The sequence below is a fragment of the Brienomyrus brachyistius genome, chromosome 22 (assembly GCF_023856365.1).
Source record: "Brienomyrus brachyistius isolate T26 chromosome 22, BBRACH_0.4, whole genome shotgun sequence".
Taxonomy (NCBI): domain Eukaryota; kingdom Metazoa; phylum Chordata; class Actinopteri; order Osteoglossiformes; family Mormyridae; genus Brienomyrus; species Brienomyrus brachyistius.
This window is the reverse complement of record NC_064554.1, coordinates 1,984,688-2,003,030: the sequence shown is the minus strand read 5'-3', so window position 1 is coordinate 2,003,030 and position 18,343 is coordinate 1,984,688. Positions and strand designations below refer to the sequence as shown.

At 47.4% G+C, this 18,343-nt stretch overlaps 1 protein-coding gene and 2 long non-coding RNA genes across 3 annotated transcripts; all 3 read left to right on the top strand.

Annotated features, from left to right (window-relative positions):
• The first annotated feature begins 693 nt into the window (after positions 1-693).
• Positions 694-3,121, top strand: LOC125717765 (uncharacterized). Its single transcript, XM_048991020.1, has 4 exons — positions 694-949; positions 1,196-1,723; positions 2,845-2,960; positions 3,038-3,121. Exons 1-4 carry the CDS (start codon positions 899-901, stop codon positions 3,102-3,104), a joined length of 762 nt encoding a protein of 253 aa, XP_048846977.1. The 5' UTR covers positions 694-898; the 3' UTR covers positions 3,105-3,121.
• Positions 3,122-3,156: 35 nt separating this feature from the next.
• LOC125717769 (uncharacterized) lies at positions 3,157-3,637 on the top strand. Its single transcript, XR_007384611.1, has 3 exons — positions 3,157-3,235; positions 3,319-3,384; positions 3,576-3,637. It is a non-coding gene; the product is annotated as an uncharacterized LOC125717769 (long non-coding RNA).
• Positions 3,638-3,664: 27 nt separating this feature from the next.
• On the top strand, positions 3,665-16,413 carry LOC125717767 (uncharacterized). The gene is made up of 4 exons (XR_007384608.1): positions 3,665-3,987; positions 4,073-4,181; positions 9,543-9,613; positions 16,260-16,413. It is a non-coding gene; the product is annotated as an uncharacterized LOC125717767 (long non-coding RNA).
• Positions 16,414-18,343: the final 1,930 nt, after the last annotated feature.

Here is an 18,343-nt window from a genome sequence, read left to right as displayed (position 1 = left end):
TATATTATGCTTTATTGATATTATAAAACAGCTATTACTTAAAACATCAATTTTCATTTATATTTAAGACATAAATCTAAAAATAAATGTATTTGTTTTATCTTGATAGGTTTCTGCTGTATGGGAGCTCATTGGCATTGATCTGACAGGACCTCTACCACAAACTGAGGATGGGTTTCAGTATATCCTAACAGCGACAGACTACTTTTCAAAATGGGTTGAAGCTTTCCCATTAAAAACAAAAACAGCAGCTGAAGTGGGACGCCATATTTGTTCTATTATATATAGACATGGTTGTCCTAAAAGAATTTTCTCAGACCAGGGAAGAGAATTTGTGAATGATGTATGTGTGTTTCAAATTAGTATTGTAGTAAATATAACCCAGGAATTATTTCTTTCTGCTTTGATTGTATTTGTTCTAACAACATTTTTTTTAGCTCAACAACAGCCTTTGTAAAATTTTGGGTATTGAAAGAAGTGTCACTGCTGCATATCATCCCCAAACCAATGGCCTGGATGAGAAAACAAATGATAACATAAAACAGCAAGTCTGTTTTTGAGGTTTTTTTAGAATTGTGTGAGACAGGTTCTAGTCTTTTAACATTACATAATGAATTATTGATATTTTTGACAATAAATCCCTTAATATTTATTCTATATTCATATTTATTTAATATAATTGATCTCAGTATGTTATGCAGTCCATGATCAGAGCAAGAAATTCAAAACTCTCTGAGGCAGAATTTATCTCATTTTTGCATTTCTTATCTTACATCTTAGGGCTCTGAAAAAATTGGTCAATGAGAAGCAGAACAACTGGGATGTCTTCTTGGATGCTACATTGTTTTCTCTTAGATCTAAAATCCACACCACCACAAAATTCTCTCCTTTTCTGTTAATGTATGGAAGGGAGGCAGTTTTCCCCTCTGAGGTTCCTGTTGACATGCCTGTAGGTTTGTTTCTGGAGTGCTTTATAAAATCTTAATGATTTGTGGCAAGATCGGATCATGTGTGTTGAAAAGTTTCTCATGACTGACAAGTAGTTATTTAAGAAGTCAAACTTTAACAGAAATAAGTCATGGATGTTCATATCTTGAAACAGCAAATTGCATTGTTCTTAATGATTTAAAAAATAATATTTTTTGTCATGATCTATGAATAATAATAATTTGCTGTGAATGTTTTTCCACTTCAGCTTTCCACAATTATTCTTCCCGATGAGAAAAGCTATGGCATGTTTTTTGATGAAAAAAATAAGGTGGTTGAGACAATAAAAACAACAACAGCTGAAAACATCTCCAAGTCACAGGAAAAACAGAAGCAGGCATATGCTAAACGAATACAAAAGAAGTACCAAAACACAGATTATCATGTTGGAGATGAGGTGCTTCTGTTCAACATGAGGAAGCAGGGACGGAAGGGAGGAAGAACGGAACCGGATTTTACTGGACCTTATGTCATCCAGGCAATATGTGGCAAGCTGGTTACACTGTCTATTTCTAAAGGGGCAACTTTAAAGAACAAATACAATGTAAACCACATCAAGCCATACAGAAGGAGCCAAACTGATGTCCCAAGTCAGGAATCACACAAGGTGCCAGAAGAGTGTAAGACCAGTAAACCTCCCTCTAGCCCAGAGCCTCTGACAGAGAGGCCACAGAGGCCTTCAGTAATTCATTTTTCTGCAAGAAAAGATGTTAAAATCCTCCATGAAACAAGAGGGGTAAGAGCAAAATCACTACCTAACAGACTGTATGTGCTCTTTTTTTCCCCATTGTATGTACTTTTAATAGTTTTATTCTACATTATTTTTCAAAATACTGTCTACGAATATAGACAGTTTTGTTACATTTTGTTGTATAACTATGTGAAATCTTAAATCTTTCAAAGGAAAAAAATTCAAAGGAAAGCTTACAAGAAAGAGGTTGTAGTTCTATTTGTGCATGTTTGACCCATTGGTCATTTGTTTGGCCTACCCAAGTTTGTTTGCATGAAAAAGGGGTTTGGCCTGGTCATGTTGGCCATTTTGACCCGTTGGTCACTGGTTGTGTAATACAATATGTTGGCCTGTTGGCCATTTTGACCCATTGGTCACTGGTTGTGTAATACAATATGTTGGCTTGTTGGCCATTTTGACCCGTTGGTCACTGGTTGTGTAATACAATATGTTGGCTTGTTGGCCATTTTGACCCGTTGGTCACTGGTTGTGTAATACAATATGTTGGCCTGTTGGCCATTTTGACCCGTTGGTCACTGGTTGTGTAATACAATATGTTGCCTTGTTGGCCATTTTGACCCGTTGGTCACTGGTTGTGTAATACAATATTTTGGCCTGTTGTCCATTTTGACCCGTTGGTCACTGGTTGTGTAATACAATATTTTGGCCTGTTGGCCATTTTGACCCGTTGGTCACTGGTTGTGTAATACAATATGTTGGCTTGTTGGCCATTTTGACCCGTTGGTCACTGGTTGTGTAATACAATATGTTGGCCTGCTGGCCATTTTGACCCGTTAGTCACTGGTTTTCTTCTACAGTATATTGCCAAAAGTATGTGGATAACCATTCCAACGGATTTGATCAAGCAATAAGGGAAATCTTTGTTCCAGCATGTAAAGACAATTATGTGGGTTCAGCTTTTCACAACTGTTTTAAAATGTCCTTTTTGTGACATTAGATCCCAAACAGAGGCTTACTGAGGCTAGCCTTGAACATGTTTGAAAATAAATGTTAAACAAGCACATATAATTATGACATTGTGGCGTCGGTATACTTTTGGCCATATTACAGTAGTGCAGGGACTCTACAAAAATCTCTGTGGTTTAACATGTATTTTGCGTTTTTAGTTAGAATGCTCTGGTCTGCCGAAGATCATGGCCAGGTGGAAGCAGTTGTTGGACCATACAAATTGTATGATACATCTTTCCGAACACTGCATGGGAATGAATGGTTGGCTGATGAGGTAAGAGACTGCTTAGTTATAAATGTATTAAAAAAGAATATCTAAAATTGTTATTAAATTTGTTTTCTATACTTCAGGTTATTGATGCATACTTGTTCATTCTCATTGAAAAACAGCAGGCAAGTGGGAATCATATTTATGTAACTTTTGTTTAATATTTCTTGTACTATAATTTAGTGTTAAAATAATTTTGTGTTCAACAGAAACCTGTTTATCAAGTCTGTGCTGTTGTTGCAACATCACTTTTTTCTGGACAGTTCCAGAGACTCAGAAAGGTAACTAATTTTTCACAGCATCTATATTAGTGATTATCTATAACAATAATTAATGATAACTTGGAATTGAACCTGTTCTTCAGATGAAGTTTCCAGAGGAGGGAATTTGGATATGTCCTGTAAATGTTGGAGCTCATTGGATTGTATTGGTATGGTCACATTTTTTGCTTCTTCTATAACGCAATATAATTGACATTAATGAAATATTATTTGCATGTATTTTGACTATATATATTTTACTTGACGGCTAATGCAGCAAAATTCATACTCTTTGGATAAAGCATCTGCTAAATAAAAATAAATGTAGAGAGAATAACACAACTGCACTGAATATTTTCAGATTGTCAACATGTGTGAAAAAGTTCTTGTGCTGATCGATCCATTGGAAAATGAAGGTGCTTATGAGCGCAGGTTTCACAACTGGAGGTAACAGTTCTGTCTAAAGGTGTCTAAATTGACTGTTGCAATACAGAGCAAAGTTTAAGGCATTTTATGTAACGGAAATTGAGCTGAAGCTGTCACTAAAAGTGATCATTTGTCATTGTGAACATACCACAAGACATCACACAGTGCATCACAAATGAAATGTGACCTCTGCATTTAACACATTTAATTTATTATTATTTTTTACAATAATTAGGAATTTCTTGAGGACGACAGACTGTGGAGACCATGGAGCAAATTGGACAGTACAAGCTATGCAGCACAACAAGCAGGCTGATTCCAGCAGCTGTGGCATTTTAGCACTGATGGTTAACATTTTGTACTATTATTTTTGGCATTTATAAGTAAATTATACTTATACTGAACACACTAAAATGTAATGCAATTTTGCAGTTTTCTGAACATTATCTTGAGAGGGGAGACATCAGTGGTGTCAAGACATCTCCACAAGCAATAAACAAGGCAAGACTTGAAGTAGCCTGTGCACTGCTCCAGTGTAAAGGTGAGTAGAATCAAACACTTAGTGAAAGCAAATTAAAAAATGGACTACAAGGAGTTTGTCACGCCCACGCAGGCGGACACCACCGGCTGCGGCTCATTGCGCAGAATGAGCCTAGAGTTAAAACCAGTCAGACGTCACTTACACGTTGCGAAGTATTGCGCTGATGTATAGAAGCCATACCAAGCACTTTCTTGTCGATTGTCTCTCCCTGATACCCAACCCTGCCTGTTTACCTAGTGTCTCCTCCTTACCCCCCTCTCTCTCTCCCGTTCCAGACCCTTCCCGGTACCTGATCCGTCCTCCCAACCTGCTCCTGCTCGTCCTGTTCCCGCACCCTTGTGTGTTCCTGTCTTGAGCTTCCTTGTAGGACTGACCCCCTGGCTTACGACCTCCCTGCCTGTCTTTCGACCTTGCCTCTTGCCTGTCCCTTTCAGTGCCTCTGTTTGGTTTATCCAAATCAAGCGCTTAGCGGCTAGCATACCCGGATCCCGATCGCTCGGTCCTGGTTGTCGTGACAGAATACTTCGCCGTTGGCATATGGATCCAGCAAGCCGCGCTCGTTTTGAGGCTCGCCTGTCAGCTGTAGAGCAATTCCTAGCAGCGCAGGCAGCCCAAACCCCACGTCCAGCATCCCCACTTCGCCAAAAGACGTCCGCTCCGATCCCGGTTCCTGAACGTTATGACGGGGATCCCGACCAATGCCGCGGCTTCCTAATGCAATGCGGCATTTATGTTGAGGAACACCCCGAGATGTTCACCACCCAGGCGGCAGAGGTGCGGTTCGTAGTGTCGCTCCTCACCGGCCGCGCACGAGAGTGGGCGACGGCATTGTGGACAACTCACAGCCCGCTCATTGAGTCAACCCAGGACTTCCACCGCGCTCTGGTCGAGGTATTCGACCATCCGGCTGCCGGGCGCCTGACCGGAGATCGTCTCCTGGAGTGTCGGCAGGGGAATCGCTCCGCAGCGGATTTCTCCATAGAGTTTCGCACCATCGCTGCGGGGCTCCAGTGGACGGACGATGCTCTCCTTACGATCTTCCGCCGCGGTCTTAACCAGGAACTCCAGGATGAGCTCGCTTCGCGAGGGGAAGCAGTAACCTTCGATAACTTCGTCCACTTAGGTGTGCGGCTGGACAACACGGTGAGGGATCGCCGTCACCGCCGGCTCCGAAGCGAGGCTCGTCGCGTCTCGCTGACGTCAGGTTCGGAAACACCCGAACCTAAGCAGCTAGGATGAACGCCGATCCCTGCGGCAGAGCAGCGTATCCAGGCGGGTACATGCCTCTGCTATGGAGAGGCAGAACACCCACTCCGAACCTACCCCGGGCGCCCTCGCCTAACAAAGGAGACGCTTCCAGGAGGCGATCCGCCTGCTGTATCCCTCACCCGCAGACAACTTACCGTTCCGGTGAGCATTGGGACCGAAGAACGAGGACCCTCAATTCAGGCGTTGGTTTATAGCGGTGCGGCCGGGAACTTTATCAGTCTCTCTCTCACACGCCAATTAGGGCTGCCCTTGCAGAGGCTTGCGAAACCTCTCGCAGTGTTCGGAGTGACTGGAGAACAGATGAAGGAGGGGACCATCACTTACTGCACTCGCCCCTTTACTCTGCGCATCGGAGTCCTCCATAGGGAGGAGACAACTATGTATGTCCTACCCAGAGCTAAGGACCCCATAATTTTGGGGTACCCCTGGCTACTCCTTCATAATCCCAGACTCGATTGGAGGACAGGCGAGCTAGCTGAGTGGTCCACTGCATGCCAGTCTGCCTGTATGTCTGTTCCTTGTAGGACCTCCAACGTCGAGAGCCCCAGACCCGAAGACCTCAGTCAGCTCCCGGAGGCTTACCAGGAGTACCAGGACGTCTTTAGCAAGGCAAGAGCATTCGCCCTACCGCCCCATCGTGAGTGTGACTGCGCCATCGAGACCGTGGAGGGGGCTAAGCCCCCTAAGGGTAGATTGTACCCAGTCTCACTCCAGGAGCAGGACTCATTGGACACCTATATCCAGGAGAGCCTGAAGCAGGGAATCATCCGGCCCTCCACGTCTCCCTACTCCGCGGGTTTCTTCTTTGTTAAGAAGAAGGATGGAGGACTACGTCCCTGCATCGACTACCGGGCCCTGAATGCCATCACGGTGAAACGGAGAGAGCCCCTTCCACTGATTCCCTCCTCCCTAGAGCAGCTGCGAGAGGCGCGGGTCTTCACCAAACTCGACCTACGCAGTGCTTACAACCTTATCCGAATCCGGGAGGGGGATGAATGGAAAACCTCGTTCATCACCAGTAGGGGGCAGTACGAGTATCTCGTGATGCCGTACGGTTTAGCTAACAGTCCCTCTATCTTTCAGGCCTTTATGAATGAGGTGTTCAAGGACCTCATTCATCGCTGTGTGGTGGTGTATATCGATGATATACTGATCTACTCACCGGACGAACAACTACACCACCAACACGTCCGGCAGGTCCTACAGAAGCTAAGGGAACATTACCTCTACGCGAAGCTCAAGAAGTGTGAGTTCAATCAAACCCAGATACAATTCCTAGGTTACCTCATTGGACAAGGAACCGTCGCCATGGAGGAGAAGAAGGTGGCAGCGATTCGCAACTGGCAACCGCCTCGCAACCTGAAGGAGCTGCAACGCTTCCTTGGGTTCGCTAACTTTTACAGGAGGTTTATCCGTAACTTTAGCCAGGTGGCGGCACCTCTCACCTCCCTGACTCGTAGTACAGCCACACGATGGATCTGGACCACGGAGGCCGATGCCGCCTTCAGAAAGCTCGAGAGCCTTCTGCTCCGCCCCCGTCCTCGCTCAGCCACAGCCCGACCTTCCCTTCGAGGTGGAGGTAGATGCCTCCGAGTCCGGAGTAGGCGCGGTGCTTCTCCAGAGAAATCCCCAAACCGGACGACGGCACCCGTGTGCGTATTACTCGAAGAAGCTAACCCCTGCTGAACATAATTACCCCATAGGTGAAAGGGAGCTGCTCGCCATCCGTCTGGCGCTAGAAGAATGGAGACACTGGTTGGAGGGGGCCCGTCACCCGTTCGTGGTGTTCACGGATCACCGCAACCTAGAATACCTCCAGTCAGCCAAACGCCTCTCAGCTCGGCAAGTTCGCTGGGCCCAGTGGTTCTCCAGATTCGAGTTCCAGGTCCGTTACCTCCCAGGAAACCGGAACATGAAAGCAGATGCACTATCTCGGCAGTTCGACCCCCCCGTCAGTGCTGAACGGACAGAGCCCATTCTCAGCCCTGCCTGCTTCACTTCTACTATTTCCTGGGACCTGGAGGAGGACATCCGACGAGAGAACGAGGTGAGGGCTCCCCCTCCAGGTTGCCCACGGGGACTCCAGTTTGTTGCACGGAAGCATCGGGAGGCCCTGCTCAATTGGATCCATGCACAACGGGGAACCGGACATCCAGGTATCGCCGCCACACTACATCTCGTGTCTCGAAAATTCTGGTGGCCCGACTGGCGGAAACAGGTGACTGGATACGTGGAGTCCTGCCCCGAGTGCGCCCGAATGAAGACTCCACCTCAGGCGCCCGCCGGCCTGCTGCACCCCTTACCTGTCCCCGCCCGTCCATGGTCCCACTTGGCCATGGATTTCATTACAGATCTTCCACGCTCTGCAGGACGAACCATTATATTTACGATTGTAGATAGATTCTCAAAGATGTGTCGCCTCGTCGCTCTCCCTAAGTTGCCATCTGCTTCCGAGGTCGCCGACATTCTAATCCAGCAGCTATTCCGATACTACGGAATCCCTGAGGACATCGTCAGTGACCGGGGACCCCAGTTCAACTCCCGGGTCTTCAAGGAGATGTGCCGTAAGCTAGACATTTCTCTCAGCCTGTCCTCTGCATATCATCCCCAGTCTAACGGTCTCGCCGAACGGACAAACCAGGAGGTGGTGAAGGCTCTACGTCTCGCCTGCCGAGCCGAGCCCTCCAAGTGGACCACCTATCTGGTATGGGTGGAGTACGCCCTCAACTCCCGGGTGAGTCCCGTCACGCAGATTTCCCCATTCCAATGTGTGTTAGGCTACCAGCCCAAGCTCTTTCCTTGGGACTCCCCGGAGGGACCTGTGCCTAGCGTGGAGAAGTGGTTCCAGGACGGCCGACGGGCGTGGCAGCAGGTCCAACGAGCACTGACGTCCCACGTGCAAAAGGAGAAACTTCAGGCGGATCGACGGCGTCGAGCGGGACCCACGTATCGGGTGGGTCAGCTTGTATGGTTGTCTACACGAAACCTGCGGCTACCTGGATGTAAAAAACTGACCGGCCGGTTCCTCGGCCCTTTCCGCATCCTGCGGCGAGTGGGTCAGGTGGCCTACCGCTTGCAGCTCCCCAAGGTTTACCGTATCTGCCCTACCTTTCACGCGTCTCTCCTCAAACCAGTAAAGCTCTGTCCCCTGCGACCCGAAGTCCCTCCGCAGGAGGATTCCCCGGAGGACATGCCGGAGGATGATCCGACCCCCCGAGCCCGTGTCCTCCTAGACTCTCGCCGACGGGGCGGTCAGCTCCAATATTTGGTGCACTGGGAGGGGGAACCCGCGGAGGACAGCAGCTGGGTGCCGGCCAGCGTGGTGGTCGACCCAGAGCTCAAGGCGGCTTTTCACCTGGCCAACCCCTCCCGTCCTGCTCCGCGCCCTCGGGGTCGTCCCCGCAAGTGCCCTCGGCCTCCAGGAGGCGGCCGTCGGGGGGGGGTACTGTCACGCCCACGCAGGCGGACACCACCGGCTGCGGCTCATTGCGCAGAATGAGCCTAGAGTTAAAACCAGTCAGACGTCACTTACACGTTGCGAAGTATTGCGCTGATGTATAGAAGCCATACCAAGCACTTTCTTGTCGATTGTCTCTCCCTGATACCCAACCCTGCCTGTTTACCTAGTGTCTCCTCCTTACCCCTCTCTCTCTCCTGTTCCAGACCCTTCCCGGTACCTGATCCGTCCTCCCAACCTGCTCCTGCTCGTCCTGTTCCCGCACCCTTGTGTGTTCCTGTCTTGAGCTTCCTTGTAGGACTGACCCCCTGGCTTACGACCTCCCTGCCTGTCTTTCGACCTTGCCTCTTGCCTGTCCCTTTCAGTGCCTCTGTTTGGTTTATCCAAATCAAGCGCTTAGCGGCTAGCATACCCGGATCCCGATCGCTCGGTCCTGGTTGTCGTGACAGAGTTCCTACTTAATAATATTAAATATAAAACTATAACTTTAAAGTAAATATCAAATTTCTTTCAATTTAATACAACAAATAAAATACATGTGCATTTTTACTCACGTGAAATATACAGAGTGTGCGATAATGTACTCGTATAGAATCACAACAGTTTTAAACCTTATAAAAAAACATTGTTTCTAGGGAATGCAGATGACTTTTGTGTGCTTTGCTCATTGCTGGAAACTGATGCTGATAAGAGCATGATTGAAATGGTAATGTATAAAAGAATGTGTGTTTTGTACTATTAATTGACTTTAGCATGTCTGCATAGTGACATATAATTTGTCTCATTGTGTAATTATATGTACTGTTACGTGCCGTAAGGTTTGGGGGGGGATTGTCCTGATTGTTGTTCGGCTGCCTTCGTCTCCGCCTCCCGGACCTGGCCACGCCCCGAACCTCGACGCTACTTCCGCGTTTGTGAATTGAAAAGGCCGGCGCGGGAGAGTAGCGGGAGCTCTGCTCATAGTTGGTTTTTGTGGTATTGGTTTGCTTGTGTTCTTTTGATTGATCGTGTATGACAGTTTTTGGTTTTCCGGTTTTCGTCTCTTGCCTTATCCCTCTGTACCTTTGCCTTTGGTTTTGACTGCTTTCTGGTTTGTGATCTATTGCCTTCCTCCTGACTCCTCTCTTGCTTCGCCCCTCGGATACTGTGTTTCGGCTTTGGTGTTCTGTATGTCCGTTTCTGTTAAGTGCGTAGGGAGTGACGGCTGTTTTGGTTTGCGTACGTGTTGCTTATTCTGTGTTTTGGTTAGGGAGTTAGGATTAGTCTGTGTCATTTTCTTTTCGTTTAGAGTTAGCTTAGTTTGGGACGTATTCGTTAGTGGTGTTTTGTTTATTGTTTTGCCGGTGTCACTCCCGAAGTCTGTTGCCCTATTGTGCGTGAAGGTCTTTGTGAATAAACATAAAAAAATACAAAAAAAGATCCCTTTGTGTCCCGTGTTCCCTTTTCCCATACCCTGGTTGTCTCGTTTTCCCCTCTCCTTTCCCTTTACCTTTCTGGTGGTCCTCAACCCTAGACTGAGGAGCGTAACAGAAATTGGGGGCTCGTCCGTTCCTTTCTTTTTTCTGGTGTTTGCCTGGCGGTTTATTTTGTGTGGGGGGGGTGTGTGGTTGTGTGGTGGAAATGGCTCGGTTCGATCTCGTTGCTTTCACCCTCTACCCCACACTCGAACAGTTTGATAAGTGCCGTAAGGACGATCTGCTAGGAATAGCAGACTTCTTTAATGTTTCGGTCCCCGCTGAAGCCTCTAAGCGGGTTATAAAACAAGCGTTGCAGGACGAGCTGATTCGGCAGGGTATCCTACCCGAGTTAGGCGGCTCGCCGAGTGTTGCACCCAGGGGCGCCGCTAGCAATTTTGGGCCCTATGACAAAATATGAGGTTGGGCCCCCCTACCACACCCATTCAGATCTCTGGGGGCCCCTAAAGGGCGTGGGCCCTTAGAATTGTCCCAACTTTCCCCCCCTTAGCGGCGCCCCTGGTTGCACCCACTCCCGTACCGTTGACAGCTACGGCGGAAGCCGGCAGCGTTGATCTGGGAACAGGGATCCGCATGGATCTCGGCGATCTACGCTCAGCCAGGGAGGATCTGCTGCTGACAATTCGACTTAGGGAGCTGGAACTGGAGATTAAAAGGCAGGAGTACCAGGCTCAGTTACTCCGTGTCCGGGAAGTGGAGGTTGAAGCTGACAAGGAGGTGGCACTGCGCAGAATGGGTATGGGTGAACAAAAACCTGTTCCCCTTCCGCGTCGAGTACAATCACCACGTACAACCCCTCAAGCCGACCTGCCCGCCCGTGACCAGGCTGATGCCCCAGACGCTCCTCGGTCTAGCCTTCGTTCTCCCTCAGGTTCACCAGTCTCCCAGGAAATTGGAGGTAGAAATTCTGACTTTGATGTTAGTCGCCATATCGCTCTTGTTCCTGTGTTTCGGGAGAATGAGGTGGATGCTTATTTCGCTATGTTTGAGAAGATTGCTATGACCTTGAACTGGCCTAGACATTTGTGGTCATTGCTTCTGCAATGCAAGTTAGTGGGGAAAGCTCAGGAAGTTTGCTCGGCTCTGGCGTTAGCACAGAGTCTTGATTATGACATTGTTAAGGCTACCGTATTAAGGGCGTATGAATTAGTACCTGAGGCTTACCGGCAGAATTTCCGGAAGCTGGTTAAAACCGCCAGCCAAACCCATGTTGAGTTTGCCCGTGAGAGAGCTTTGTTGTTTGACAAGTGGTGTGCTGCGTGTGGTGTTACCAACTTTGAGCAACTCAAGGAACTATTGCTGTTAGAGGAATTTAAAAATTGTGTTCATGATCGGGTAGTAGTATACTTGAATGAACAAAAGGTAACATGTTTAGCTGAAGCTGCTACTCTGGCTGATGAATTTATTCTGACCCATAAGACTGTGTTTACCCCAACCCCTTTGCCTCGCAAACTCGGTTCCCGTCCTGTGATATCCTCTCCTTCGTCCGCTTCTTATTCACCACCTGTAGAGAAAAGAGAGTGTTTCTATTGCCATGAGGTGGGTCACATCATTTCTGTTTGTCCCGCTCTTAAACGTAAAGAGACCCGTGCAGCGACCAGAAAGGTGCAGATCGCAGCTCGTGTTAATGTGTTACCGACATGTGAAACTGTTGAACCTACATTCCAGCCATTTGTGTTTCCTGGTTCTGTGTCGCTCGGTGAAGACGGGGTACGTCACCCGGTAACTATCCTACGGGATACGGGAGCGGCCCAGTCTTTCGTAATTGAAGGAATTTTACCTTTAGATGGTACCACTTACTGTGGCACCGACGTACTGGTGCAAGGTATCGATCTGTGTGTGGCTGCGGTTCCGTTGCATACTGTATATTTATGTACTCCTGATTTCTCCGGACTTGTGCGTGTTGCGGTCCAGTCCCAGCTACCTGTTCCAGGGGTCACGTTCATTCTGGGGAATGACATTGCGGGGAAAAGGATCGTTCCCCTTCCTGAAGTTGCCCCAGAGCCGGAGATCTGCGCCGATGACGTTGCGGCGGAACTGCCCCAGGTGTTCCCGGCTTGTGTGCTGACACGGGCCCAGCAGCGCAAGTTCGCCGACGTTCAGCTGGCTGAGACATTTATGTCCGACCCAACACCTTCGACTTGTGACTCGGACTCCCTGGTCTCCGTGGAACCTGCTGTGTCCCCTGAGGTCCCTTCCACTACGGACGCTTTGACCAAGGCACAGGCGGAGGATTTGTCATTGGAAGCGTGTCGTACCTCCGCTGTGAACAAGGAAGAATTAAAGAACCACCCCACAGCCTATTTCTACCGCAACCAGGTATTAATGAGGAAATGGACCCCTCCGGACTCGCCTTTTGAGTGGGCTACTATATTTCAGGTGGTAGTCCCTGGGTTATATCGGGATTATGTGTTGTCTCTCGCTCATGACCACCCGTGTTCGGGGCATCTTGGAATTAGAAAAACCTTAAATCGACTCTTAGCATATTTTTTTTGGCCAGGTGTTAATACGGACGTGAAGAGATATTGTAAAACCTGTCGTGTGTGTCAGCTGGTAGGTAAACCGAACCAAGCCATTGTACCGGTTCCATTACATCCGATACCGGCTATTGGCGAACCTTTTGAGCGTGTGTTGATCGATTGCGTAGGTCCATTGCCAAAAACTCGTTCGGGTAACATGTATTTGTTCACCCTCATGTGTGCCGCCACTCGTTTCCCGGAAGCTATTCCTGTCCGTAGTCTCCGGACTCCCGTCATAGTAAAGCAGTTAATTAAGTTCTTCACTACTTTTGGGCTGCCTAAGTGTGTGCAATCCGACCAAGGCACGAACTTCATGTCGAAGTTATTCGCACAAGTTGTTCGCGAGCTAGGAATACGTCATACCGTCTCCAGCGCCTATCACCCTGAGAGCCAAGGGGCGCTGGAGCGTTTCCATCAAACCTTCAAAAATATGCTTCGTACCTTTTGTTTAGATGCAGGGAGAGAGTGGGATGAGGGAGTGCCCCTTCTACTTTTTGCAATACGCGATGCTGTCCAAGAATCGACCGGGTTTAGTCCTGCTGGACTTGTCTTTGGCCACACTGTTCGAGGTCCCCTGAAGGCGTTACAGGAGCAGTGGTTATCCCCCGATGCGTCCTCCTCTACGCAGGATGTGTCCAAGTTTGTGAAATCCCTTCGGGACCGGATGTCTACAGCTAGGGAATTGGCTCGACAGTCTCTGGGAATAGCACAGAAGAAAATGAAAGGGCAATTTGATAAGTCTGCAAAACCCCGGTGTTTCCAGCCTGGTGATCGTGTCTTAGTCCTTCTCCCGTTGCCCGGTTCCTCCCTTAGCGCCCAATTCTCAGGTCCATATGTGGTACTAGAAAGGCTTAGTCTCACCAACTATGTTGTAGAGACCCCAAACCGCAGGAGGAAGACTCGCGTGTGCCACATAAATATGTTGAAACCGTACCTTGATCGCTCGGTCTCCGTCCCCTCGCCTACTTCTGTTCCGGTCCCCGCTCCTGTGGGCGTCGTGTCTCTCAGTAAGTACTCGCCAGAGACTGATGACTTGCACCTCGGTAGGAATTGTCTCCCCTGTGCTCGCCTTCCTAACTCAGAGGCTCTGCAAAACCTTATGTCCCGGCTCAGCCACTTACCTGGGTCAGCCCAAACTGACATTTTGTCCCTAGTAGATCGCTTCCGACCCCTGTTCGCTGATACCCCTTCGTGTACCCCTGCTGGGGAACATGATATCGAGGTTGGTGATCACGCTCCCGTTAAGCAGCATCCCTACCGGGTCAACCCCCGGAAGAGAGCTGTGTTATCTCTAGAGACCGCTTACCTGGTAGAGACGGGTCTTGCTGTTCCCAGCAATAGTCCTTGGTGTTCCCCGTGCCTGCTTGTTCCCAAACCGGATGGGACGTTCCGGTTCTGCACGGATTATCGGAAGGTTAATGCCGTGACTCGTCCAGATGCTTACCCCCTGCCTCGTATGGAAGACTGTGTTGACCGTATCGGTTCTGCAAAATACGTGACTAAGTTGGACCTATTAAAGGGCTATTGGCAAGTTCCACTGACCCCCCGTGCTTCAGAGATTTCCGCGTTCGCTACCCCTGACACCTTCCTCCAATATACAGTCATGCCCTTCGGATTACGGAATGCCCCAGCCACCTTCCAGCGGCTGATGCATAAAGTATTATGTGGTGTCCAAAATTGTGAGGCTTACCTAGATGATGTGGTGATTTATTCCGACTCGTGGGAACAGCATGTGAGTTCCCTTGAACAGGTGTTTGTTTGGTTACAAAAGGCTTCGCTGGTGCTCAACCTCGAAAAATGTGAATTCGGACAGGGCAGGGTCAGCTATTTGGGGAAATTAGTGGGTCGAGGCGAGGTTAAGCCCCTGGACATAAAAGTCCAGGCTATCCGTTTATTCCCCGTTCCGAAGACGCCGCGAGAGCTGAAGCGGTTCCTCGGGATGGCAGGGTATTACCGTTGTTTCTGCCGAAATTTCTCAGAGGTTGTCATGCCCCTTACTCACTTGCTTCGTAAGGGGGTGCCGTTTGTGTGGTCCCCAGACTGCCAGAGTGCTTTCGATTCGGTGAAAATGTTGCTCAGTAGTTCCCCCGTCCTAGCTGCCCCCGACTTTGCCAAACCGTTCAAGTTAGAAGTAGATGCCAGTGGATTGGGTGCTGGTGCCGTCCTCCTGCAGGAAGACAGTCACGGGTTGAACCATCCTATATGCTACTTCTCCAAGAAATTTTTAAAACACCAGTTAGCGTATAGCACAATCGAGAAAGAAGCCCTAGCCCTCCTTTTAGCTTTACAGCATTTTGAAGTATATGTAGGGGACAGTGCTCGTCCGGTAGTGGTGTATACAGACCACAATCCTTTGGTTTTCCTCGCTCGGATGTGTAACACTAACCAGCGGTTAATGCGTTGGGCTCTCATTATCCAGGCGTTTAATTTAGAGATCGTACATAAAAAAGGGGTCACTAATCTCGTGGCTGACGCCCTCTCCCGAGCCTGATTCCGGTTCTTCCTGTCTATTAGTTACTTGTTATTTATTTTGTATGCCCGCAGTTATGGAGGATTGCGAACACCTGGCAGGTTCGCTCTTGTGTGGGGGGGTATTACGTGCCGTAAGGTTTGGGGGGGGATTGTCCTGATTGTTGTTCGGCTGCCTTCGTCTCCGCCTCCCGGACCTGGCCACGCCCCGAGCCTCGACGCTACTTCCGCGTTTGTGAATTGAAAAGGCCGGCGCGGGAGAGTAGCGGGAGCTCTGCTCATAGTTGGTTTTTGCGGTATTGGTTTGCTTGTGTTCTTTTGATTGATCGTGTATGACAGTTTTTGGTTTTCCGGTTTTCGTCTCTTGCCTTATCCCTCTGTACCTTTGCCTTTGGTTTTGACTGCTTTCTGGTTTGTGATCTATTGCCTTCCTCCTGACTCCTCTCTTGCTTCGCCCCTCGGATACTGTGTTTCGGCTTTGGTGTTCTGTATGTCCGTTTCTGTTAAGTGCGTAGGGAGTGACGGCTGTTTTGGTTTGCGTACGTGTTGCTTATTCTGTGTTTTGGTTAGGGAGTTAGGATTAGTCTGTGTCATTTTCTTTTCGTTTAGAGTTAGCTTAGTTTGGGACGTATTCGTTAGTGGTGTTTTGTTTATTGTTTTGCCGGTGTCACTCCCGAAGTCTGTTGCCCTATTGTGTGTGAAGGTCTTTGTGAATAAACATAAAAAAATACAAAAAAAGATCCCTTTGTGTCCCGTGTTCCCTTTTCCCATACCCTGGTTGTCTCGTTTTCCCCTCTCCTTTCCCTTTACCTTTCTGGCGGTCCTCAACCCTAGACTGAGGAGCGTAACAGTACCTAATTGTTATTTTTTTTGCTTTTCTCACCTGTAGGTGCAGTGTGATATGTGCAGTAGGTGGGCACATTTTGAATGTGCCCAATATGAGAAAGACAGTTGTTTGCCATATCTGTGCAAAAAGTGTCAGAAAAAAGAATAATGTTCTCAATTATTTCATACTGTATAAGCCCTGTTTAGAATGTGCTTAGAGTTTCCCGTATTTTGTACGTTTTATTTATATTTTCTTTTTTACATAAAAAATTTTTTTTAACGAGTTTGACATATTTTACAAGTACTGGTGCAATAAAAAAGTAGAAGCATTATTTTGGTTTGGACTGTTGGTGTATTACTTTTTTAAGTAAAGATGTTATTCAAAATACATTTAAATAAATAACTTTTGGGCGGCATGGTGGTGCAGTGGTTAGCACTGTGTACCTCACGCTGCTGCTTTACAGAAATCAGGATGTAGAAATGAGCCATTGAATACAAAGACAGATATCAAGAAAGAAACATGTTGCTCAAGAACCCTGATTAAAAATCATCATCTCAATCGTGAGTAAAAAAATCACGATTTATATTTTATACAGAATCCTGCAGCCCTGCTATTCTTAACTTAAACATGAGGAACAAATAAAAATCATCACGTATTTTCTACAAGTCTAAATGCCAAGGGTAGGCACAATGCATACAGGCCTACAGCTGCAGGCGCCCATGTTGTGTTTAACACTAGAACTGCCAAATCTACGCGTATTTTCGTAAATTCCCTGGGCCTAACACCTACTAGCATCCCTGCTGAGAGTTTCTTGGGCCATTGTCCTCCTGCTTTTGTTGTGCAAACACACCCATTACCTGTGAGGCCTGGCACATTTGCATTTTTTTACTCAGAGCAGCTAAAATCCAAGGCACGCTAAACCTCTGTGTGTGACATGGAAACCTTCACAAAAGTCTGCCATATCTATACAAAATATCCCACACACTGACTGACCTGCAAATATGAAAGACACACATTCACAAAATATATGGAAGCACAAGTCTGTTTATTCATAAAAAAAAAATTAGTGTTTCAAACTTTGCCGTGTTTGCAGACCCAGTGACCATCATCCCTGCATTTGGCGCAAGTGAATTTGACCTGAGAGGGCAGAAGTCCTCACACTGCCCACAGCGATTCTGCAGGGCACTGACCAGTGTCTCATCCAGGGGCTCAAGCAACCAGCAGTGTACACCTCAGAAAAACATGTGTGACAACCCTGAGGACCTGCTTGCATACCACAATGGTATCCCATCTCCCCTTGCTCTTTAAAGGGGTACCACCCATCCAGTATAGTTATCACTGGGCTATCACAATGTCATCACAATACTAAAGACTGAAACAAAGCCATGAGGTCAGACCCTCTGTATACAGCACACAGTCTCACCCTCACATCCTGTATGACCACATTTCTGCTGTTCACATGGCATTTCTCCAGCTTCCATTGCCCTGCAATGGACTGACCCATGAAGGTCTACCTCACTTTGCACTTTGCCCATGTCTTGTGTGTATACCCTGTCCGATCCTAACGTGTATTTAGTGTGTGTAAATCTCTCACTGCATCTGCATTTCGCAGTTCAACTTCTGACAACATTGTGTTTCCCATCTGTGTATTTGGGTTCGGTGCTTGTTGGGTGCCTGTCGTGGTCCTTCTATTTACAATTGTACGCTGGGCATGCTGGGATATGCGCCCCGCCGGTGTTACACTAGTATAAAAAAAGGAATCTGGTGAAAATACGTTTCTATATCAAGTTGAATTATTTTTATTTCTATAGCACATTTAAAAACAATCTATGTTGTGCCAAAGTGCTGTAGGTCAAAATAATATAAATATATAGTAAAAGTAGAGACATTGGCCAATGTTACACAATGTTACACAAAAAATAATCAGAATCAGACTGTGGTTTATTGCCAAGTAGGTTGACCCTACAAGGAATTCTTTTTGGTATAATGGTGCTCCATGGAAAAACAAGACTAAGCAACAACCAAGTTCAAAAAACAGTGCAAAAGTTATACAATAATCTAGTAATAAAAATAAATGTTAAATACATGATGTGCAAAAGCAGAATAGTCAGATTAAATAGATAAATAAAATGTGTTCCTGTGTGTGC